The 26,413-nt window shown below is 37.7% G+C and overlaps 2 protein-coding genes across 2 annotated transcripts in view; one reads left to right on the top strand and one right to left on the bottom strand.

Moving 5' to 3' along the window:
- Window positions 1–26,413, bottom strand: part of LOC120584304 (olfactory receptor 10J3-like) — a 168,134-nt gene that overhangs the window by 40,996 nt on the left and 100,725 nt on the right.
- LOC120584305 (olfactory receptor 10J1-like) lies at window positions 3,818–4,747 on the top strand. Its single transcript, XM_039840016.1, has one exon. It carries the CDS (start codon window positions 3,818–3,820, stop codon window positions 4,745–4,747), a length of 930 nt encoding a protein of 309 aa, XP_039695950.1.

Genomic DNA, 26,413 nt, shown 5'->3' with positions numbered 1-26,413 from the left:
GGTAATACTTAGGTCTAAACAACAAGGAAAAAAAGTTGAGATGCTATCTTTATTAATAATAATTTAATTAAATTTTTGAGTTTTTTAAGAAACTAATTTGGCTGGTAGTTCCTCTTCTTATGTCTTTGAAATTGATAAGGATAGGAGCAAATAGTATTACCTCATTTATATTTGCTATAAACTTTTCCTTTTTATTACTTTGAATTTAGTAGAGAAGAAAGAAGAAATATATATATATGAATATCTATGAAAACATATACAAAATTTTCATATATATAATATATATAAAATAAATATATATATATGAAAAACAAGTAAAGAGTCATTAAGTTTATCAAAATATAAATGCAAGCACTTCCACCTTTTGCCAAGAGTGAAAAACCTAACTTAAAGGAGAATTGTCAGGATTTGGCAATGAGATGGATAATGGTACATGTTGTTAAGTTAATTAAACAAGCAAACCATTGCAGTGTGGTAGCTCTAATGTCATGGTGGCTACATGAGCAAACCCAAACCTAAGACCGTAAAGGCTTCAAGGTTACAAAGTCAAAACGCTAAGGACAATCCATCACAAACAACCAACTAAGCTTTAAGCTGTAGCTTGAATCAGAACTTTCTTTACTTTGCTCTCTTTTTCACTATGAGAGTCTCTTTATGAGTTCCTGTCAAGGAAGCTCCTAACCTCTTCTGGTTTGGCACTGCCTGATTTAAATTGATTTTTGTTCAAATAAACTTAAAGATTTTAATTTGCCTCAGTTTATATTTTAACAATGTACAAGAAAATAGAAAATAGATTAAGATGCTCTTAGGAAAAAAAAATGTCTGAGGTTGTAACAGGAAAACAAGTGTGGAGAGAACCCCTGATTGGGCTCATGAACCCCAGAGTGTTTAATCATTTATCTGATGGTCCTTCAGGATGAAATCCTGGCTTAGGTTTGTTTGGTCTTCCGGCCTTCTAGAGAGGTCTCTATTGACAGTTGATCTTTTGATTTCCCATTTCTGAATCTCATAGGACAAAAACTGTAGCCAGATTTAACTAGCTTAGTTCTAGAAAAGAAGAAAAAACAGCATTTGATGCTGAGTTGGGTTCTTGACTACAGGAAGAGCTGCAGAATTTCCTGGGATCTGAGACAGTGGCCCTTAGCTAGAGCTCACATGGACTTTGTAACCATGGTTTTACAAGGTCCAACTGTACAGAAACAGAATATTTATTTAAAAAATAAAACCTGACAAAGAAGCCACTCCTGTTTCTACTTGTAGTGAAAAATGCCACAGGAATCCCAAAGCGCAAGCCCACGTAATCTCGTAAATGTGCTCTACTCATAACGAGGTCCCCTGGCACTGGCTTTCTGCTTCCTTCTAGCCCCAAGGTGACTTTTAAGGGTGCTTAGGGAATGGCACCAAGAAACCTTGAGAGATGATCCTCAGAGAGCCTTTCTTTGGTATCGAAAACTCTTTCTCCAGCTGGAAGGAATATCTAGAATCCTCTAACTTTTCTTCTGCTTCCATCCCTTAACTGGCCCTGAGACAGATGAAAGACCGCATTCAGATGCCTCTCTTCATGACCTTGATTTGTGAATACTTGTGACCAATGGGCTACATCTCTGACCTCTATCTACATTCTTCTATTGAACCACAGATTTTCAGGATGAAAAGTGAGTTTTGGAAGAAGACTTCAATGATTTATGCAGGGAGCCATAGGAGGAATAAAATACATGTATAGGTTTTATTGTTGTTAAGGGTCAAATTATTTTAAGCTAGAAAGGGTTCTAGTGTCTATAAATATTTGTTTCTCTTTTCCTTGATGTGCCACTTTCAAAGATCCCCTGCTAATCCTAAGAAATCATGACTTCCCAGGATTAAAGAGGATTTTGACTAATATGGTAAAGAATGTGGCTGTGCCACTTATCAGCTATGCTTCCTTGTCTATATTATTGTCCTCAGGCAAATCATAATCTACTGAGAAACTGTTTATAAAGCCTCATGGAGAATGTTTACAGTGATTCACAATGGAATACACATCAAGGCCAAACAGCTTTCTCTGTCTAGAAATGGTCCCTGACAACTAACATAAAATTTGTTTTTTTGTAACCTCATACCATTTCCTTTTATATGATGCTCTGAGGAATTAAAGCATAGCTGTGCAGTAATCCTCTATATAATCACTGTGAAACATTTTGCAGATTTACTTTATTAAACATTGTTTATTTCTGAAAATAGATAAATTTAATTTTAAAAGGACTGAAAAAGCTTACCTTTGAAATTTATCCAATAGTAAATCATTTTGTAATGTGGCTAATTTGCTTTATTTTTAGCAAAATATACTTTTTTGGCAACTCCACCTATTCTATTATTGAATTAATTTTTTTTTTAAGTAACCTGTTACTACTAGTAGAGTAAAGGCTACTAGAAAAATTGGACTACCAGTATATTTTCCAATTAGATGTTAATAGTGTCATGTTTTTTCTAGTGTTATAATTCCAATGTTAAAATTTAGCTCAATTTTTTTAGTTGTTTGTTTCTGTCACAGGCACAGACAGCTGGAAAAAGGAGATGAAGGTTAAAAACATTTATGGTTTCTCTTAAAACAAACAAACAAACAAACAAAACAAAACAAAACAAAACAAAACACCTCACTGTGGTGCTCCAGAACCCTGTTTCCTAGTGAGCAATTTGATGGAGCAATGACCTGTAATGATTCTACTAGCAGATATTTGTGCCTTATATTTGTCACACTGGGGTCATAAAGAGTTGGAATACATAGTCCCTATTTTCAAAGACTCTACAATCTAGTCATGGTGGGGGCAGTTCTATAATGTAGTTTTATGTAGTTAGAGTAATAATGAAATCAGGATCAGAAGACATGGATTCAAGTCATGCATGACTTTTGCCCTTCAATATCTGTGTACCCTAAACAGAGCTGATCCTCAGATTCTGCATCTGAAGAGAAACAGTAACCCTTGTCCTTCCTGCTCCATTTGATGATAATAAAAATTAAATAATTTATATGAGCATGTTTTGTAATCATAAATACATTGTAAGTTACTTTCAATACAAAAGAGTCAGTAAATGGTTTTATGCTACCTACATTACCTACATGTACAAGGACATGTTGGGGTGGGGAGAGAAAGAGTGAGAGAGAGAGAGATACAGAAGAAATAATTTTACAGAGGTCATGGGCTTTGTGTAGCTTTGAAAAATTAGTGGTATTAGGAAAGAAGATTATAGGACAGAAATTGAGAGGAGCAGTACCATCAGAGTTGAGAATGCAATGTGTAAACAATAATGACAAGACCTCTACCTGAACCTTAGAAGCACAGGAATTAGTGGGTAGCTACAGAGCCTAGAGCTCTGCATGACACACTGAACTTGAACATATTCAATAATTTTTAAAAATTCTAATGTGAAGTATGTTATATTTCAGTTTAGAATGTTTCTATCAACAGTTCTATGATATTGTTCCATCATCCAAGATAAGGAAATTGGTCTCAGAGATGTTAATTCCTTGTCTCAGATAAGTTAGCATGTGATAGAACCAGAATATGGGTTTATAACCATTGACTCTAAAAACCATGTACTTTCTGAGTGAGAATGTTTCTCCACTCTCTATTCCCAAAAGAAGTAACCATGAATGTGAATATAAATAAGAAAAGATCAAGGTAGATTAACCAAAAGAATTTTCCCAGCTTGCTATTTAACAAAAATCATCCATGTAGTTTCCTTTCCTATAATTTTTCTAATTTTGCTATTTAACAAAAATCATCCATGTAGTTTCCTTTCCTATAATTTTTCTTTCTTAGATACTATGTATGATTTAATGAAGAAAGAGAACCACACTTTGGTGAGTGAGTTTACTTTCCAGGGTTTCTCCAGCTTCCATGAGCACCAGCTCACCCTCTATATTGTATTTCTTACGCTGTACATATTAACTTTGGCAGGCAATATCATTATTGTGATCATCATTAGCCTTGATCGTCACCTCCACACTCCCATGTACTTCTTCCTCAGCATGCTGTCAGCTTCAGAGACTGTGTATACACTTGTCATTATACCCAGGATGCTCTGTAACCTCATAGGCCTTAGTCAGTCCATCTCTTTGGCTGGCTGTGCCACTCAGATGTTCTTCTTCACCTCTTTGGCTATAAACAACTGCTTCCTGCTCACAGTGATGGGGTATGACCGTTATGTGGCTATTTGCAATCCCTTAAGGTACTCTGTCATCATGAACAAGAGGATGTGTATCCAGTTGGTGTGGGGGGCCTGCAGCATTGGCCTAATTGTAGCCATGACACAAGTGTCAGCTGTATTTAGGTTGCCCTTCTGTACCTCAAAGGTGGCCCACTTCTTCTGTGACATTCGACCTGTGATGAAACTCTCCTGTATTGACATAACTATCAATGAGATCCTGACTTTGATCATCAGTGTGCTGGTGATCCTGGTTCCCATGGGATTGATTTTCATTTCCTACATTCTCATTACCTCCACTATCTTCAAGATTGCCTCAGCTGAGGGCCGGAAGAAGACCTTTGCTACCTGTGCTTCTCATATCACTGTGGTCATTATTCACTATGGCTGTGCCTCCATTGCCTACCTCAAGCCCAAGTCAGAGAACATCAAGGATCAGAATCAGCTGATCTCAGTGACCTACACTGTCATTACTCCACTACTGAACCCTGTGGTGTACACCCTAAGGAACAAAGAGGTCAAGGCTGCTCTACTCCGGGCCATTGGCAGGAAGCTTTCCTGACTAGATGGTTCTGTTTCAATGAGAGTCTTAGAAGATTCTCTAGAGAGGAAAAACTAGTGCCAGAATCCCTAGAATTAAAATGCTGGAGTGTATTAAACAGTGGTTAGGTGAGATAAGAACAAAAGGATTACAAATGTAGCCACTGGCAAAATGGAGAAGATTCTCCAAAGTACAATCAAGCCTTCATCTCACAAGAGAACACAGATAGAATAGGACATCAAAAATAAGAAAGAAGTTGATGATATTGAGAAGTAGATGGACTGTCTGGACAGCATGGGACAGAATGAGATTAAGATAGCTGAATAAATTAATGAAGAAAGGCTGCCCAGGGCAGAGCTAAAGTTTTAAAACATTCTTTTTTGAACATGGAGTTTTTCCTTACACATTTAGTGCTACATGGGTTTAACACCTACCCGAAGTCATTCCTTCATAGACAATTCAAGTTCCTTACATCTTAGACACCATAAATAAATATGTGATAACAGAGATAAATAAACATCTACAAAATTAATCAATCCTTGAATTCTGGATCTTTTTCACATAAGCTTCTGATTGGCCATATGAGAAAATGCAGATCTAAATTTTCAGGATCATGTAAGAGAAACATTTTGGGAAAGTGATTAAAATCTCTTGGCAATCTAGTTAAAGAAGGATGTAGCACCAAGTCATCATAGTAACATTGATATTATGAGAACATACAAAAGTTGTTGGTGATATTATCTCTGACTAACTCACCCAGTTTAAAAAAAAAATTGGATTGCCTATGAAGATGCTTTCAAAATAAATAGAAGTTACTAGTGGAAGGGAGTAAAAGAGAATTTACAGTAGGAATTAGTGGAGCAAGAATATTGGGAGGGTTTGGATGAGTAGCCATCTGGTAATTTAGCGACAAAACAAAAGAAAAAGACTTAAATCATCAATTCTATCATTTAAGATCCTCTAAGACCTGAATTAATATGCCATTTTCACTAGTTTTATCCACTTCCAGCCTCTTCTCTACAACCTGTCATCTAACTCTACACAGCCTACAAGCCAGTAACACCTAGTGACTTGTGGTTTCCCATTTCTCATTTTACATTTTTATGCTTTTCTACAATTTATTGCCACTGAAGGGCCCTTACTGCCTCTTTCACTGTCCACTCAGCCAGGGGGGTTCTTCTACTCACTTTGAAACACCAGACTGAAGCTTTTATATGAACCCTCTAATAAAGAAGAAACACTCTCACACTCCAAACTTCAAACTTATACATTTATATATCACTATAGTAAACATTACTATAGTAAACTCAGTAAATACAAATTCTTATGCTGAATATGTAAAATGGGCAATGAGTAACTAGGTGGAGTCTTATTTAGGTGGACAGTTCTATCCACTTATATCTCACTTATGCCAAGTGATGTTTTTCATTGATTACATTCTCTTTTTTGTTAATTTCAAAAGTTAGGATTGTGTACAAAAATTTTAATTTCATAAATAGCCCATTATAGCTCAGTCTTACATAAATTTGACATTTTTAAAAAAAATTTATGCTGAAATCCAAGAGAACCCAAAATGGAGTTATTCCAAGCTCTCCAATGGTCACTTTTACTTTACTCAGTAAATACAAAGATTTTTTTTTCATTTTAGACCATACCTTTGAAAATATTGCCCCATCCATCCAGTCTCTCAATAAACAATTTATATCTGCAAAATTAGTCAGCTACTAAAAATACAGGTAACAGTTTTTAGAGGTCGACAGAGTGAAGTGAAGTGAATATAACATAAATATTGTAGGAAAAGGACTCCATTTTGAGGACCTGGCTCTATTTCTCATTCACCATATATACTTTAATGAATTATTTAACTTCTTTAAGCCTCAGTTTCCTCTATAAAACTTCCTTGTGACAATAAGTGTGAAAATACTTTATAAATGACAAAACTGGGACAAACATTCTTTATTTTTTTAAAGGAAGATAAAAGCTATATAATATTTGTACACTTCTAATTATATCTATCATACCTAGAATGTTCAATCTCATCCATTCAAGGAGGCTACTGCCTCAGATATTTCTGACTTTGCCTTTTAGACAGCCTGTCGTCACTCTTATTTCTACACTTGGTTCAAGATAATCTCTTTACCCAGACATCCTGAAGAATGAGGGGAAGTTTGCTTCTGGATGATCCTTCAGACACATGCCAGTCATTTAGCCTGAAACAGGGCTTCAGTGTATCACAACAAAGAAAAAAATACTCCAGACACATGGGCTCCACCCTTCATTTACCAACCAGCCTCTTTTGTTGAGAAGACCACAAAATCAGAAAACTTGAATTTAAGACAGACACATCTTTGTTCCTTCTCAGATATATACCCCTAAGGAAGTAACTGAATCTTTCCTTATCTGCAAAATAGGATTACCAATGCCTGCCTTGCCTTTTCCATTAGGCTTTTGTAAGAATCAACCACACTAGGATAAACACAGTAAAAATTCCTGCAGTAATCACAGGAAGTGTTAAGAAATATAATGTATAACCATTATCATTATTATTATTATTATTAGCCAACATGATTCCTATGTTCTTACCTCTTCAACTTTTCCAGGCCATTTATATAATTTTGCTGCATAATTTTTGACCCATAACCTCCCTCCCACATTCTCTTAAATTCTAATTGTTAGTGTATCCTTCATTAAGTTGGCAGGTCATACATTTGTAGTACTTTACAAAAAAATATTTCCAATTTTGCATTACACTCTTTTGTTAGCAAATCCAGCAGTTAATGCCTACATTCCTGCTCCACATCACACATCTACCCTCCTTCCAGTTCAGTGGGTTTCAAATTCTTTATCATGACCCATGGCTCCCAATAAGAAATGTATGTTATAACATAATACGGTACACATTGTCTATCTCTTTATGTATGTGTGTGTACATATTATATATACAAACATTCACAAAACTGTACTTAATCTTACAATACATTACGATGTTTTTCATTCTAGTCTATTCTGTTTTATTTCATTTTATTTAAATAATGAAGAGAGGTTCATCTAACACATATTTTGACCAAATACTAAATAGATGAGAGTTAAAATAGTGACTGAAGTCAATACTAAAGCCTAATATCAGACTGGGATGCTGAAATAAAAACAAAATCTTATTTAAAAAATTAAAAACAATGGAATTTTATTTTTAAATATTTAGTAATCATACTTAAACTTTTGATATTCCACAGGAGAGAACTCAATCTTCATTGTAGCTGCTAGATTGTTCTAGCAGTAACTAAAACACACATCTGGGATAATAAGTAGATGATTCACATTTCAAGTAAGAAACTAAGATTGTTAAAGAATCAAAATATCTTGGAAGAAGTATCTCAATTTTCTCTAACACTTTCTTCTTTTCTTCACATTTTTTATTATATATGGTTAAAAGTAATTTATCCTGGATATTGTCATATATGATTTTGGTGGCAAAATTGAAATTTCACTGTAAATTCGTCAATAATACTTGATAAGATTCATAGCTTAAATGGAAATAAGAAATAAAATATGATGCATAAAAGTTGTTTTATTTGACATTTCAGTCAAAATGGCAGAGTGTGTAAATGCTGTGCATGCCTCCTCCCATGAACACATTAAAATTGCAACTGAATTCTGAAACAGTCAACCTAGAGAATGATCTGAAGGCTAGCTGAATAGAACTCCTATAACTTGGGATATAAAGAGGAGACCACATCAAGACTTATAGGAAAGGCAAAAACGTAAAATAGGTTGATCCCACACTCATGTGTGGTAGTTGAGCATTGGGAAGAATATATTAGCTACAGAGGCCCCCTTCCCTGGAGGAATGAGGGGCCCCAGCCCCATATGGAAGCTCCATAGCCAGGGTTCCAGTGCCAAAAAGAGGAGCCCCCACAAAATCTGGCTGTGAAAATAAGTGGGATTCTGGCCATCAGGATGGGATGGAAGGCAGTTGAAACCCAGACGTCTCCAGACTTGCTTGCTCACAGGCACTCACCCTGGGCTCTGGTGAAGGGACAGCAGCTCAGGAGATGCCAGAGACATATAGAAAAACACCGAGTTGTATGGCTTCAGAGCAAGGGCTGGAGGGTCAGTGGCCATTGTCCCTTTGTTGATCTCTCCTCCTATATAGCCCACAGGTGAGCACCACCTTGCCTGTGTTGAACTTTCCCTCCACAAGGCCAAATCTTCACTGGCCCAGTGAGATTGGCTTGCTCCACCCCAGTGACTCCCTGAGATCCCAACTCACAAATCACCCAATGCCATTTTGGTTGGTTATTGGGTAACCAGCACCACCTCACACTCCCAGCAGGAGGTTCCTTCTATAGCAATCAACAGACCTCAACTCACACCATGAGAGAAACTTTCAGTGGAAGAAAACCAACCTAGGCCTGAGCTGCAGTATTTCTTGAACAAATCTTGGGGGTCTGCGAGGGCCCAAGGCAGTCAGTGGCTGGCCTCAGTGCGAGATGAGACTTCTGCAAGTGGCCACAAAGTCAGCACTGCCAACAAATCTGAATCTGCACCAACCTAGGGAACACCACTTGCCCCATGCCGGTGACTCTCTGTGACCCTGCCTCACCCAACTCTGGTACCACCTAAGGCTCATTCAGTTGCCAAGCCTTATGAGAAGCTAGCAGGCAGCCTCAGGGGGCCTGGGCCTTTTGCTGAGCTGCCCCAGGGCTGTGGTACTGGTGGCGATCAACCTCTGTTCACCATATGACCTCTCCCAATATTTTAAGGTCCTGCTTAGGCAGAGACCAAGCGCAGATAGCTTTATAGCTCTTCCAGGTAGCACTGGGCTGGACACAGGCAGCAGCTAACTTTGGCCTGAATGGGAGCCCCTCTCAAGGGGCTTCAGAAACAACACACTCATAAGTTGGCATTAGACTTCACCTTATTAGCCCCAAAAGTGGTACACCCAAAGAATAGTCTCAGCAGGGACACAAATCTGCTGGGGTGAACTGCATTCCATGGGGTCAGCTCTCAAACAATAGCTCATACATTGTGGGCATGGCCAATCTTCACAGCCTGAGAGACAATCTTACTCACTGATGTGCCAACAACAATCAAGGCTTAAATACAACAAGAAGACGTACACAAACACTCAAGAGTTGCTCCTGGATCACCTGGTGCAGATGGTCAGAGAAACTGCACCACTGGGCCACATAGGACACCTGCTACATAAGGCCACATGGCTAAGACTAGGAGAGGTAGGTAGCAGATTTACCTAATTGATAGAAACAAAAATAGAGAGGCAGCCAAAAGAGAAAACAAAGAAACATGTCTCAAATAAAAGAACAAAAGAAAACATCAGAAAAAGAACTGAATAAAATGGGGGCAATTAACCTATCAGATACAGAGTTCAAAACACTGGTTATAAGGATGATCAATGAACTTAGGTGAAGAATAGATTATCTTAGTGAGAACTTCAATAAAGACATAGTAAGCATTAATAAGAACATAGAAATCATTTTTAAAAATCAGAAATAAAGAATACAATAACAAATTAAGAATACACTAGAAGGAGTCAACAATAAATTAGATGAAGTGGAAGACTGAATCAGCAATTTGGAAGACAAAGATAGTAGAAAATATCCAATCAGCAAACAGCAAAAAGAAAAAAGAATTTTGAAAAAATGAGGATCATTTAAGGGATTCCTTGGACAACATTAACCATAACAATACTTGCATCATAGGAGTACCAGAAGGAGTACCAGAAGGAAAAGAGAGAGCAAGGGATTGAGAACTTACCTGAGAAAATGATGACTGAAAACTTTCCTAATATGGTGAAGAAATTACACACACACACACACACACACACACACACACATATATATATATATATATATATATATATATATATATATATATATATATATATATATATATATCTCCAGGAAACACAGAGTCCCAAATGAGGTGAACCTATAAAGACCCACATGAAGACACATTATAATTAAAATGGCAAAGGTTAAAGACAAGGAGAAAATTATGAAAGCTGCACGAGAATAACAGATAGTTACTTACAAAGGGGCTTCCATAAGTCTGTCAGCTGATTTCTCAGTAGAAACTTTGCAAGTCAGAAAGGATTGGCACCAAATATTTAAAATGATGAAAAGCAAAGACCTACAAACAATACTACTCTACCCAGCAAAGCTATCAATCAAAATTAAAGGTGAGATAAGAAGTTTCCAGACAGGAAAATACTGAAGGAATTCATCACCACCAAGCTAGTAGTATTACAAGAAATGTTAAAGAAACTACTTTAAGAAAAAGAAAAGGAAGAAAAAAAAACCCATAAATATGAATAACAGAATGGTAATAACTATGTACCTATTAATAATCACTTTAAATGTAAATGGAGTAAATCCTCCAGTCAAAAACATAGGGTAGTTGAATGGATAAGAAAACAAGATCTCTACATATGCTGTCTACAAGAGATCCACTTCAGATCAAAAAACACACACAGACTAAAAGTAAAGAGATGGAAAAAGATATTTCATGCAAATGGAAATGAAAAAAAGCTGGAGTAGCAATACTTATATGAGACAAAATAAACTTTAAAACAAAGGACAAAATGATAAAGGGATTAATCCACAAAGAGCATATAACCTGAGTAAACATTAATGCACCCAATATAGAAGCACCTAAATATATAAAGCAAATACTGATTGACATAAAGGAGCGATCGGCAGTAATATAGTCATGGTAGGAAACTTTAACACCCCATTGACATCAAGGAATAGGTCTTCCAGACAGAAAATCAACAAGGAAACAGTAATCTTAAATAACACTAAATCAGAAAAATTTAATGAATATTTTCAGAGCATTAAACCCCAAAGAACACAATGACTCAAAATCTATGGAACACAAAAGAAGTAGTCCTAAGAGGGAAATTTATAGCAATACAGGTCTACCTCAAGAAACAAGAAAAATCTCAATGAAACAATCTCAGTTTACTCTTAAGGACATGAGAAGAACAGCAAACAAAGCCTAAAATGAGTAGAAAGAAGGACATAATAAAGATCAGAGTGGATAAATGAAATAGACTCTAAACAATCAATACAGTCAATCAATGAAACCAAGAACTGATTCTTTGAAAAGAAAAGCAAAATTGATAAATCTTTAAGCAGAGTCATCAAAGGAAAAAAATGGGGGGGGGGAACCCAAATAAATAAAATCATAAATGAAAGAAGAGAAGTGACAACTGACACCACAGAAATACAAAAGATTATAAAGAAATAGTATGAATAGTTATATACCAACAAATGGAACAATCTGGAAGAAATGAATACATTCCTTGAAACATACAATCTTCCAAGATCAAATTAAGAAGAAACAGGAAATCTGAACTGACTACTACTAACAAAATCATATCAGTAATGGAAAAACTCCCAACAAACAAAAGTCTTGGACTGAATGGCTTCACGGGGAAATTTTACCAAACATTCAAAGAAGAATTAACACCTGTTCTTCTCAAACTATTTCAAAAACTTCAAGAGGAGGAAAGTTTCCTAACTTACTCTATGAGGCCACAATTATCCCGATTCCAAAACCAAACAGACATTACAAAAAAAAAAAAAATTATGTCAATATTCATGATAAACATAGATGCAAAAATCCTCAACAAACAAAATATTAGCAAACTGAATTCAGCAACACATAAAAAAGGTCATACATCATGATAGAGTGGTATTTATTCCTGGGATGCAAGGTTACTTCAATATCTGCAAATCAATTACATGATACAGCACATAAACAAATTGGATAAAATCATATGATTATATCAATAAACACAGAAATAGCATTTGACAAAATCCAGCATCCATTAACGATAAAAACTCTTGGCAAAGTGGGAACAAATGAAACATCCCTCAACGTAATTAAGGTCATATATGACAAACCTACAGCTAACATCATACTCAATAGAGAATCGCTACAAGCATTTTTCTTAAGATTATAAACAAGGTTGTCCACTTTAACCACTTTTATTCAACCTAGTATTGAAAGTCCTAATCAAAGCAATCAGACAAAAAAATTAAAAAACATAAAATGGAAAGAAGTAAAATTGTCATTATTTGCAGATGACAAGATAGTTTATACAAAGAACCCTAAAGATTCCACCAAAAAACTGTTAGAACTGATCAATGAATTCAGTAAAGTATTAAGATACAAAATTAATATTCAGAAATTGATTGAATTTCTGCACACCAATATAAAATTATCAGAAAGGAAAATTAAGAAAACAATCACATTTATGATTGCATCAAAAACAATAAAATACTTAGGAATAAACTTAACCAAGGAGGTAGAAGACCTGCACTCAGAAAATTATGAGACATTGAAGAAAGAAATTTAAAAAGATACAAATAAATGAAAGCAGAAACTATGCTCTTAGATAGGAAGAATTAATGTTGTTAAAATGTTCATATATCAAAAACAATGCAATCCCAATGCAATGAAATGACATTTTTTTTACAGAACTAAAACAAATAACCCTAAAATTAATATGGAATTATAGAAGATCTCGAATAACCACTTCGATTTTGAGAAAGAAGAATAAAGTTGGAGGTACCACACTATCTGATATCAAACTATACTACAAATCAATAGTAATCATAACAGCATGGTACTGGCATAAAAACAGACATGTAGAACAGTGGAGCAGAATAGAGCCCAGAAATAAATTTATGCTCATACAGTCATTTAATCTATGACAAAGGAGGCAAGAATATACAATGAGGTAAAGACTTCTATTCAATAAGTGGTGCTGAGAAGACTAGACTGTGCAAAAAAAAAAAAGTGAAACAGGGCTATCTTCTTACACAGTATACAAGAATAAACTCAAAATGGATCAAAAACTTAAATGTAAGACTCCAAACCATGAAACTCCTTAAAAACAAAAGTCAGAAAAGTCTCTGACATTGCTCTTAGTAATATTTTTTTCTGCTATATCTACTTCGGCAAGGGATAAAAAAATAAATAAACAAATGGGCCATCCAACTAAAAAATGTTTTTGCACAGCAACAGAAACCATCAACAAAACAAAAAGACAAGCTACTGATTAGGAGAGGATATTTACTAGTGATATATCTAATAAGGAGCTATTATTCAAAATTTATAAAGAATTCATACAGCTCAGTAAAAAAAAAAGAACTCGAATAATTCAATTAAAAAATGGACAGAGCCAGAAGTGACTTCAGAGACATGGCAGAGTGAGAAACGCACCCAGATCACTTCCCTTGAAACAACAATAAGCCGAACATCTAAAATTCAACAAAAAATACCAAGACTGCACGCCAGCATGTCTGAGCATGGGATCTGTGCATAAGAGCTATCACAGGTCAGAACCACTGGGTGTCAGGTGGTGGACTGGGAGAAATAAAGAAGCTGCCTCTCGCAGCTGGAGCTCCTTGTAGAAAGAGGGGATTGGGGAGATGGTGCGGTGAGTTCCCTAAACATGCCTGCCTGAGAGAGCTGTAAGCTCTATGCCGCCACGGGCAATGCCCAGTCATCAGGGCAGAAAGCAAAGAAGCAGGGACAGCAGAGAAACAACAGTTGATTTTTACAGCTGCGGTTGCAAAACTGAGGCTGAGCCACAGCCCCTATCCCTCGATCCAGAGAGCCCTGCCTCTCGTACCCTCTGAGATTGAACATTGCGAAGCCCCAGAGATTTCTGAGCAAACACTACCAAAACAATCGCTAACATTGACAGGGACTGAGACTGAGAGTAGTGAGCATGATTAAACATATATAAGAAAAAAAAAGGCATTATTAGGCTTTATATAAAGCCTAATTGGATGCCACCTACTGGAAAACTAAAGAAAAACACCTTCTTTGCAACAGGCTAGTGAGACTTTTATATAATAAATCTTCTTTCTGGAAAAAAAGAGGAATACATTTCCATTGGTGCCCAGGTGGAGAAATAGTCCAATAAACACATGAACAACCAAGGTGACAAGGCATCTCAGAAAGAAAGAGAAAAATCTCCAGAAAATAAGCTTACAGACATAGAAATATGCAGCTAAAATGACAGAAAATTCAGGATGGTACATCTAGAAAACTCAGTGAGACCCCAAACAATTCATATCAACAATTTCAAGAACTGAAAAAACAACTATATGAGCAGAATGAGTTCTTTAGCAAGGAGATTGAAACCCTCAAAAAGAACAGAATAGAACTTCTGAAGATAAAGAACACACTGATAGAGTTGAAAAATAAAATAGTAAGCGTGAGAAATAGAGTGGACCAAATGGAGGAAAGAATCGGTGATATCGAAGACAGAAATCTAGAAATAAATCAGAAGGAAGAAGAGAGAAACCAAAGAATGAAGAATAATGAAATAGAGATACAAGAACTAGCTGATACCATCAGGAGAGGAAACAAGAATAATGGGAATTCTTGAAAGGAAGGGAAAGTAGCAGGGACTAGAAAGCATTTTCAGACGAACAGTTGACGGGAATTTCCCAAAACTAAGAAATGAGCTGGAGCTTGAAATTCAAGAAGTCACCAGAACACTCAATTATATCAACCCAAAAAGGCTTTCACCAAGACATATTGTATTACAATTATCAATAATGAATGACAAAGAAAGAATTCTCAGGGCAGCCAGGGAAAAGAAGACAGGAACCAATAAAGGAAAATCCATTAGATTATCGTCAGAATTCTCAGCAAAATCCTTGCAACCCAGAAAGGAGTGGAGTCAAATATTCAAACTATTTATTAAATGAAAGGAACTACCAGCCAAGAATAATGTATCCAGCTAAGATTTCCTTTAGATATGAAGGAGAAATGAAAATCTTTCCAGACATACAAAAATGAGAGAATTCTCCACTACGAGGCCTGCATTACAGAAAATACTAAAAGGGGTCAGTTAACCTGAAACAAAATGACATAAAAAAATGCATAATTAGGCATAAGGTGACTAGCAGGCTGATAGAAGCAAAGGAGTGCAACCCTTACTAAGAACAAGAAACTGTAAGCTTAAACAATAAGAAGAGATTTGCTATAGCAAGAAAGTAATGAACATTCAGCATACATAGGGACAAAGTCAGACAACAATGACCGAAAAGGAGAGGATTCAAAGATCCAAATTTAGAAAGAGGAATGGAGATAAGACGCACACAGAAGAAAAGAGACAATTGTATATATAACTATCCTTTACATATTCGGAATGGTAACTACCCGCCAAAGATTCAGAAAATAAGAAGGACAAGAGGGAAAATCCACAAAAGCCAACCAAAATAAAGAAAACAGAAACACAAGAACAAGGAAGCAATGGAAACATCGAGCTACCAGAAAGCAAAAGACAAAATGGCTATAAGAAGACCTCATAATTCAATAATCACCCTAAATGTAAATAGACTGAACTCACCAATAAAAAGGCACAGAGTTGCAGATTGGATCAAAAAACAAAACCTAACCACACGCTGCCTCTAGGAGACACATCTCAGCTCCAAAGACAAATATAGACTCAAAGTAAAAGGGTGGAAAATGATATTTCAAGCAAATGGCATTCAGAGAAAATAGACTTCAAAATTTAAAAAAAAAAAGATAAAGATACTGAGGGACATTTCATAATAATAAAGGGAATCATGAACCAAGAAGACATAACATTTATTAATATCTATGCTCCCAATCAGAGAGCCCCGAAATATGTAAAGCAATTACTAACAGAACTAAAGGGAGAAATAGACCAAAACAATATCGTAGTAGGGGACTGAAATACGCCACTGTCAGATATGGACAGATCATTCAAACAGAAAATCAAGGAAATAACTTCCTTAAATGAAACATTAGACCAACTGGACACAATTGACATGTACAGAATCTTCCATCCCAAAATAGCTGCTTATACATTCTTTTCTAGTCAAATGCAAGATTCTCAAGAATTGACCACATACTGGGACACAGAGATAACCTCAACAAATGTAAGAGAGTTGAAATCATACCAACCATATTCTCTGATCATAATGCTTTGAAACTAGAGATCAACTGTAAAAAGAAAGGAGAAAGAACCACAAATACATAGAGATTAAACAACATGCTACTGGGTCAGAGAAGAAATAAAAAGAAAGATCAAGAAATACATAGTAATGAATGATAATGATAGTACAACATATCAGAATTTTGGGGACATGGCAAAAACGGTCATAAGAGAAAAGTTCATACATTACAGGCCTATCTCCAAAAATAAGAACAAGTTCAAATAAACACTTCATCTTCAAAAACTAGAAAAGGAAGAACAAATGAAGCCTAAAGTCAGCAGAAGGAAAGAAATCATCAAAATTAAAGTAGAAATAAATGAAATTGAAAACAAAAAAGTGATAGAAAAAATAAATGCAACAAAGAGTGGGTTCTTTGAGAAGGTTAATAAAATTGACAAACCTCTGGCTAGACTCACTAAAGAAAAAAGAGAAAGGACACAAATAAACAAAACCAGTGGTAAAAGAGAGGAAATTACGACTGACATCGCAGAAACACAAAGGATCATACAAGAATACTATGAAAAAGTATATGACACCAAATTTAATAACCTAGAAGAAATAGACCAGTACTTAGAAAATTACAACCTTCCTAGACTAAATCAAGAAGAACTGGAAAATTTAAATAGACCGATCAGCAGTATGGAAATTGAAACAATCATCAAAAACTTACCAAAAAGTAAAAGTCCAGGACCAGATGACTTCACCAAACATTCTACCAAACATTCAAAGATTTAATACCTATTTTCCTCAGTCTTCCAAATAATCGAAGAGGAGATAATACTTCCTAACTTGTTTTATGAGGCCAATATTACTCTGATACCAAAACCTGGTAAAGTTAACACAAAAAAAGGAAATTACAGTCCAATAAATCTCATCAACACAGATGCGAAAATCCTAAATAAGATACAAGCGAAGCAAATTATTAAAAAGTATTAAAAAGATTATACATCACAATCAAGTAGGCATCATCTAGCCCAGAGGCACAGGGATAGTTCATCACACACAAATCTATTAATGCGATACACTATGTAAACAAATTAAAAAATAAGAATCATATGATCACATCAATAGGTGCAGGAAAAGCCTTCGACGAGATAGAGAGCCGATTTATGATCAAAACACTTCATAAAATCGGTATAGAAGGAAAGTACCTTAACATAATAAAGGCCATATATGACAAGCCCTCAGCCAACATTATACTTAATGATGAAAAACTAAAAGCCTTCCTTCTAAGATCAGGAACAAGACAAGGCTGTCCACTATCGCCACTCTTATTCAATATAACATTGGATGTCCTAGTGAGTGCAATCAGGCAAGAGAAAGATTTAAACGGCATCCATATAGGAAATGAAGAAGTCAAACTGTCACTATTTGCAGATGACATGATTTGCAGATGACATGTTTCTAAAGACTTCACAAAGAACATTACTAGAAACAGTAAACAAACACAGTAAAGTTTCTGGATATAAAATCAATGTTCAAAAATTCCATAGCATTGCTATACTCTAATAATGAATTGTCAGAAAAAGAATTGGAAAAAATAATTGCTTTTGTGATTACCTCAAAAAGAATAAAGTACCTAAGAATAAATCTAATGAAACTTGTGAAGGACCTATATAACGAAAACTACAAGACCCTATTAAAAGAAATCAAAGAAGATATAAAGAAATGGAAAGATATTCCATGTTCTTGGATTGGAAGAATCAACATAGTTAAAATGACCATATTATCTAAAGCATTATACAGATTTAATGCAATCCCCATCAAAATCCCATCAGCATCTTTTAAAGAAATGGAACAAAAAATTGTCAGATTTGTATGGAAACACAAAAGACCCCCGAATTGCCAAAGCCATCCTCAGAAAAAAGAATGAGGCTAGACACATCACTCTGCCTGACTTCAAATTATACTACAAAGCAACAGTAATCAAAATGACATGGTATTGGCAGCAAAACAGGCACACGGACCAGTGGAATAGAATTGAGAGTCCAGAAGTAAACCCATATTTATATGAGCAAATAATTTTTGATAAAAAACAGAAACAAAAACATGCAGTGGAGAAAAGAAAGCCTCTTCAATAGATGGTGCTGGGAGAACTGGAAAACTACCTGCAAAAGAATGAACCTAGACTGATGTCTATCACCACACACCAAAATTAACTCAAAATGGATTAAGGACCTAAATATAAGACCTGAAACAATAAAATGCATAGAAGAAAACAGGAACTAAACTCAAGGACCTTGTACTTAAAGAGGATTTTATGAATTTGACCTCAAAAGCATGGGAAGTAAAAGCTAAAATAAATGAATGGGACTACATCAATCTAAAAAGCTTCTGCTCAGCAAAAGAAACTGTCAACAAGGTAAAGAGACAACCAACCGAATGGGAAAACATATTTGCAAGCAACGCCTCTGATAAGGGCTCAGTATCCAAAATATACGAAGAACAATAATGACAACTGCAACAACAACAAAAACCAAATAATCCAATTTAAAAATGGGCATACACTTCTCCCAAGAAGACATACAAATAAATGGTCAACAAACATATTAAAGGATGCTCAACTTCACTAGCTATTAGGAAAATGCACATCAAAACCACAATGAGATACCACCCTACACCTGTCAGAATGGTTATTATAAACAAGACAAGTAATAACCTGTGTTGGAGAGAATTTAGAGAAAAAAGAACCCTCCAACCCTGCTGATAAAAATGCAAATTGGTACAACCACTGTGGAGAACAGTACTGAGTTTCCTCAAAAAACTAAGAATAGTTATAGCCCAAGCCCTTGATCTCATTGATAACCCATTCATTGTTTAGTAGCATGTTATTTAGCCTCCATGTGTTTGTGTATTTTTCTTTTTTTTCTCTTGCAATTGATTTCTAGTTTCACACCATTTTGATCAGAGAAGACTGTTGATATGATTTCAATCTTCTTAAATTTATTGAGACTTGTGTTGTGTCCTAACATGTGGTCTATCCTTGAAAATGTTCCATACGCACTTGAGAAGAATGTATATTTTGCTGCTTTGGGGTAAAATGCTCTGAAAATATCTATTAATCCATCTGGTCTAGTGTGTCTTTTAGGCCCATTGTTTCCTTGTTGATTCTTTGCCTGGAAGATCTGTCCATTGGTGTCAATGAGGTGTTCAGTCTTTTACTATGAATGCATTATTGTTGATCTTTCCTTTTATGTCAGTCAATTGCTTTATGTATGTAGGTGCTCCTATGCTGGGTGTGTATATGTTTACTAGGATTATGTTCTTTTGATTTATCAATTCCTTTTTTCACTATGTAATCCCCCCTTTTTTTTTTTTTTTTTTGTCTCTTATTATAGCCTTTGTTTTAAAGTCTATTTTATCTGATATAAGTATCACCATCCTGGGTTTTTTTTCATTTCCATTTTTTTTTATCTCTTTACTTTCAGTCCGTGAGTGTCATTTGATCTGAAGTGGGTCTCTTGTAGACAGCATATGCATGAGTCATTTTCTTATCCATTCCGCTACCCAACATCTTTTGATTGGAGCATTTAATTCATTTACATTTAAAGTGATTACTGATAGGTACATAATTACTGCCATTTTGTCATTTGTATTTGTTATTTCTTTTTTCTTTTTTACACCTTCTCTTTTTACAGAAGTCCCTTTATCATTTCTTGTAATACTGGCTTGTTGGAGATAAATTCCTTAAGTTTTTCCTGTCTAGAAAGCTCTTTATCTCACATTCCATTTTAATCAAAAACCTTTCTGGGCAGAGTATTTGTGGTCGTAGATTTTTGTTTTTCATGACTTTGAATATTTCTTGCCAGTCCCTTCTGGCCTGCAAAGTTTCCATTGAAAAATCAGCAGACATTCATATGGGGGTTACCTTGTAAGTTGTTTTTTCTTGCTGCTTTTAAGATTCTCTCTTTGTCTTTGACCTTTGGCATTTTAATTATGATGTGTCTTGGTGTGGGTCTGTTTTAGTTCCTGCTGTTTGAGACTCGTTGTGCTTCCCGGACTTGTATGTTGAATTCCTTTGCCAGGTTAGGGAATTCTGTCATTATTTCTTCAAATAGTTTCTCAATCCCTTGCTCTCTCTCTTCCTCTTCAGGTACTCCTATGATTCAGATGTCATTACATTCATAAACTATCCTCATTTTTCTAAATTATTTTTTCTTTTTGTTGTTCTGATTGGGTGAATTCTGCTACCTTGTCTTCCAGTTCACTGATTCGATCTTCTGCTTTGTCCAATCTACTGTTGAATCATTCTAGTGTATTCTTCATTTCAGTTATTGTACTTTTCATGGGTCTTTTTTATGGTTTCTATGTCCTTTCTTATGCTGTTGAGGTTCCCATTTGTTCTCCCCATAAGTTCATTGAGCATCCTTATAACCATTATGTTGAACTCTGTCTCTGGTAGGTTGCTTGCCTCCATTTCATTTAGCTTATTTTTTCAAGTTTTCTCCTGTTGTCTCATTTGTGGCATGTTTCTTTGTTTTCTCATTTTATTAGCCTCTCTGTGTTCGTGCCTATGTGTTGGGAATGTTTTTTTGTCTCTCAGCCTTGGCCAGATGGCCTAATGTTGAAGGTGTCCTGTGTGGCCCAATGGCACACTCTCTCTGATCCCCTATACCAGGGGCTCTGGACATGATCTTTGCATGGGTTGTGTGTGATTATCTGTTGTTGCCAAACCTTTATTGTTGTTAGTGGATCAGTGGATTGGCTTAACACTCGGGTGACAAATTATGGGAATTGGCTTGCACCCACAGGGTAAGAGTTGCTGTGTGGAGGCTGACCCTATGAGTGGAATTTGCCTTAGCAGGCTGTGTACTTGATGCAACCACCCTTTTTGTGTACCACTAATGGGACTAGTTAGGAGTTGCTCTGTTGTGGTCTGGTGCCAGCCTCCAGATGCATTGATTTTGTGGCCCCTTGGGAGGGGCACCCGCGTAGGCCAAGGTCAGCCACTGATTTTCATTGCTCAGGGATACCCGGTGGGAACTACAAAGCAATCCACAGATGGTTGTTGCCTATGCTGGATCTATAGGTAAGTGGAAGAGACAGTGCTACAGGCAGCAGTCGGTTATCCCCCATCTCTGACCTATGGCAGTTTAGCAGAGGGACCAGTGCTCCTTAAAGCCTGATACTGCCTGTTAGTTGGCTGTAAGTCTCTGAAACTGGATGAGCCTCTGAGTGCTATGCATGGTGGGTGGCACAGGGATGCTGGGAGTCTCCTAGGTCTACAGAGTAAATTTCCCCTGCCACTGCAGTTTCAGTTCACATGCCAACACTATCTCTGTGGCTCCCTGTATACAAGTTTCCACTCGTAGCAAGGTCAGCTGTTGCCCACCTTGGGCCTGAATGCACCACCCCAGGGCATGGGCAGCTGCCTATCAATGTGCGGCAGGCACTTTGTGTATTAGATGAGGCAGGAGCTCAGGAAGTCAAGGGTCATCAGGCCAATATAGACCCCTGCAATTCCCTCAAGAGATATTGCAGCTCGTACAAGCAGCAGTGGTCTGCCCACAACACTCATTGTGCTAGCCAAGGTCTGTTGCCAGCGAAGACTGCATAACCCCAGAGCCAAGTGAGGCACAGGAGGCTCTCTGTCAATGGTCTGCAGGCACTTTGTGGCTCGAGTGAAGTGGGATCTCAGGGAGGCAAGGGCCATCAGGCCAGTACAGCCTCAGCTTTGCTGCAACTCTGTGCCTGGGAGTTCTTGCTGTAGTCACAGACACAGTGAGATCAACTGCCATCTGAGGTGGTCCCACAGACCCCTTCTCTCTCTGGACGCAATATTGCCAACTCTTGAAGATAGCAGAGGTCTGTCTGCCACTGATTTCTATGCAGTGCCTGCCCTGTATTAGCCAGTCTCTTGCCTGTGTGGATTGAGAGATCCAGCAAAGAAGGGCAGGGCTGTGGCAGTTCACTGTCAATGGGCCACCTGAGGCAGTTTGTGAGTAGTAGGCCACAGTCTTAGAAAGACAATGGCATAATCAGTCTTCCTGCAACTTTGATAATCATTCATGCATTCCCACAGAAGTCTGAGATCACAGCAAGACTAGCTGTTGTCTAGGACTGGCCCAGATCCCCAAGATCTGCCCAAGTTCATGTTGGCAGTAGTGATCTGCCTGAAACTATCTCAGAAATGGGGCTCATAGCGTGGGCTGCCAGCTGCAAATGCTTGGCCTTGCATCGGAGCAGGGCATGGCAGCCATCCAGCAACAAAAGCCTTGGGCAATCTGCAGGTTGGGTGGGGTGGCCTGACCTCCTCAGGCCAGCACTTCCTAATGGCCCTGTGGGAGGGGTCTGCACAGGGAAGCTGGCATGGTCTGTAGATTGCCCAGTATGGGGGCTGGACTAAGGCACAATGGGGGCTGCCCTTCAGGCCCTTGTTCTGGCACCAGGTAATGCAGACTTTCTGAGTATGAATCCTACAAGAGCCTCTAACCCACCACTGGTGTCCCGGGTGAGCATCCACAGGTAGAAAGCCTGTGTGTGGACCCTTCAAAGGGGTGTTTAGGGTTTCAGTCTCCTTCCATCTCACCCAGATGGGCGGATTCCCCTCTGGTTTCTACAGTCAGAATTATTGGAATTACCTCTTCCCTGGGCTGGGATCCTGTGCTGGGGAGCCCCCAAATGAGACCAGGACCCCCCCTCTCCTTCAGGGGAGCTTCTGCAGCCTCGCTCTCCCTCCCGGTGATCTTACACCACCCGTGGGTGCAGGTCCAGCCTGACTGGTGACTTTGCCCCTCCTACTGGTTTCGATGTGGCCCCTTTATATTACCAGAGGTAGATGTTATAATCAGCTGGACTTCAGGCGATTCTCCATGTTGATTGTCTTATAATTTGGTTGTAATTTCAATGCTGACCTGGGAGGATACAAACCCTGCTTTTACCTAGTCTACTATCTTCCTCCAAATCTAGTTGTTATTTATTAAAAAGCTAAACAATTTGATGGTCATTGACATCAGTTTTTGGCAGAGGCTCCTAAGAACAAATTATATGCCACTTTTGTCTTCTTGGGCAAAAATGTTTTAGTATAATAATGTCATGTTGATAAAGATAATAGAATAGTAAAGCCATATTATTGAAAACAAATGAATAGTAAAGTCATGTTAATGTAGTCAGTAAGCACACTCCCTCCTTTCACTCCTCCACCTTATATTCCTTCCAGGAAATATATAGTATATAAAAACACAGATGTGCCTCGTATATAGAGGCTACTATACAAACACACATGTGCTTATGTACACATTAATACTTTTCCTACTATATTTAACAATATTTTGGACGCCCATCCATAGAGGACTTAAAAAATTATCTGAATTTTTTAATAGTGGCATAATCTTTCATTTTCTAAATATGCCATTATTTATTAACTCAGCTTATTACTAATGGATGTTTTGGTCTTTTTCCAGCTATTGCCATTATAAACAATTCTATAAAAGCAAACTTCGTAAACATGTCATTTCACATAATGGAAGTGAAAATACAAAGTCAAAGGCTAAATTTTCGTAGTGTGCCATATTTTTCTTTATTAAGTTTTTACTAAGTGATTTTTCATAAAGAATGTGTCAAAATGCACTTTCTTATTATTGTGCCTCAAAGGGAGAATAGCATGTAATGAGAAACAATGAGACTCAGTGACTAGAAGTATGGACTCTGGATTAAATCCTGTTTCTTCCAATTTCTAACTGAGTGACCATAAGCAAGTTATTTAAATTCTCTATTTCTCAGTTTCTTTACATATGGGATCTAGATGAACAGAAGCACCACAACTAGGGAGAGAAATAATTAATCAGGCCTGCAAAGCTAGAAGGTAGGAGGGGTCAAATAAGTGAAGCTTCCTGGTCCCAAGAGGCTAAGTGGGACAGAGGCTGTGGTAGTGGCAGCCAACTGCTGCAGATGCCTCTTAAAGGGGCTATGTCTGTGAGCAGACTTTTGCAGCGAAAGAACTGCTCGCTTTGAGCACCAGCGCCCAGTTGGCTGTTTGGGGGGCACCAGGGACTTACAGGGGGACACTGAGTTGTCGGAGTGAGGGCCAGAGGCAAGGCTTTCTCCCAGACAGAAATGCCAGTGATATCTATTGTTCCTCTGTTGAGCCCTTCCCTCTCCCAGTGTGTAGACTCAGCGCTGCCATAGATGAGACATCATGAAACCAGAGAATGGAGGTCGCTCTGCCCAGAAGATTCCCTGAAACTCCACTTGCCCCCACTCATGGCCCCGCCCAAGCCACATTCAAGTGTGTCCTTGGTGAGTCAGGTGCTCCTTGCTAAGAAGCGCCAAGACTCTGTGGCAGCTGGCCTCAGTTTCTGGCATGTTTTTTTGAGGCAAATTAAGCACAGCACCTGTGGATTGTTTGTTGAATCTTAGCAGGTGGCCCTGGAGGAGCACAGGCTGGGGCTAACCTTGACCTGCAGCTGAACCCCTCTCAGGACTATGCCACCAGACACGTACTACACAAAGCCACACTAATAAGACCAAGAGACTTAGGAGCTTTGCTTAGTACATAGAAACAGACACAGAAAGGCAGCCAAATGGGAAGACAAAGAAGCAGAACACATATGAGAGAACAGAACAGAGATCTGGGAATAATAGAGTTGAGCAATCTAACAGTTGCAGAGTTCAAAACACTGGTTATAAAGATGCTCAATGAACTCAGGGGAAGTGTAGATGAACTCAGTGAGAACTTTAACAAAGAGATTAAAAATGTAAAAATGGAAATGGAAATTATAAAAGGAAACCAGTCAGAAATTAAGAACACATTATCTGAGATGAGAGGATATTAAAGGGAATAAATAGAGTGGATAAAGAAGAGGATCGAACTACCAATATAGAGGATGGGAAAGCCAAGGACACTCAATCATAATGGCAAGAAAAAAGAAGCCAAGACTATAATAATAATTTAAGGAGCTATGGAGCACAATTAAATGTAAAAATATCCATGTCATAGGAGTAACTGAAGGAAAACAAGACGTTGAAGAGCTACTTGAAGAAATAACAATGGAACACTTCCCTAGCCTGGTGAAGGAAATAGACATATAACTCTGTGGGGAGCCCCGGGTCTTCGGGCCGCGGAGGCTTGGTTGCAGGACTGGGTGTTTTGCCTGCCTCCGACATTGCGGAGCCCTACTTCCCTTAACTTTCATCACTTCCTCCCCCTAAGCACACACCCCTTAGGCTGTCAATAACCCTCACACCATCCCCTTAGACCCAATGGGCGTGTGGCACCGCCTACTCGGACCAGCCAAGAGCCAATGCGCTTGTCTTCCGCCAGCTAGCCCCGCCTCCCTTTGTTAGCCCTGTATAAATATCCCCGCTGAAAAATAAAGTTTGAGGCTTGATCAGAATACTGTCTTGCCTCCGTCTCTTTGTGTCTCCTGTCTCGCCTTCATCCTCCATAGGTTCCTCCTCGTCCCGCGTTGTTTTGTCCCGCTGGCCGGGACATAACTCCAGGAAGCTCAGAGCATCCCAAGAAAGAGGAATCCAAAGAGGCCCACATCAAGGCACATCATAATTAAAATACCAAAGCTTAAATACAAAGAGAGAATCTTAAAAGCAGCAAGAGAAAAGCATTTAGTTACCTACAAGGGATCACCTATAAGACTGGCAACTGATTTCTCAAAAGAAATTGTGCAAGACAGAAGGGCTTGGCACAAAATATTTGACCTGATGAAAACCCAGGATCTAC

The sequence above is a fragment of the Pteropus medius genome, unplaced genomic scaffold, assembly GCF_902729225.1.
Source record: "Pteropus medius unplaced genomic scaffold, Ma_sr-lr_union100, whole genome shotgun sequence".
Classification (NCBI taxonomy): Eukaryota; Metazoa; Chordata; class Mammalia; order Chiroptera; family Pteropodidae; genus Pteropus; species Pteropus medius.
Note: the sequence above shows the minus strand (reverse complement) of the source record. Positions and strands in the feature narration are given on the sequence as shown.

Bases quoted from the DNA above. Each gene is read 5' to 3' on its own strand.
- LOC120584305 (XM_039840016.1), top strand. From the start codon at position 3,818: ATGAAGAAAGAGAACCACACTTTGGTGAGTGAGTTTACTTTCCAGGGT.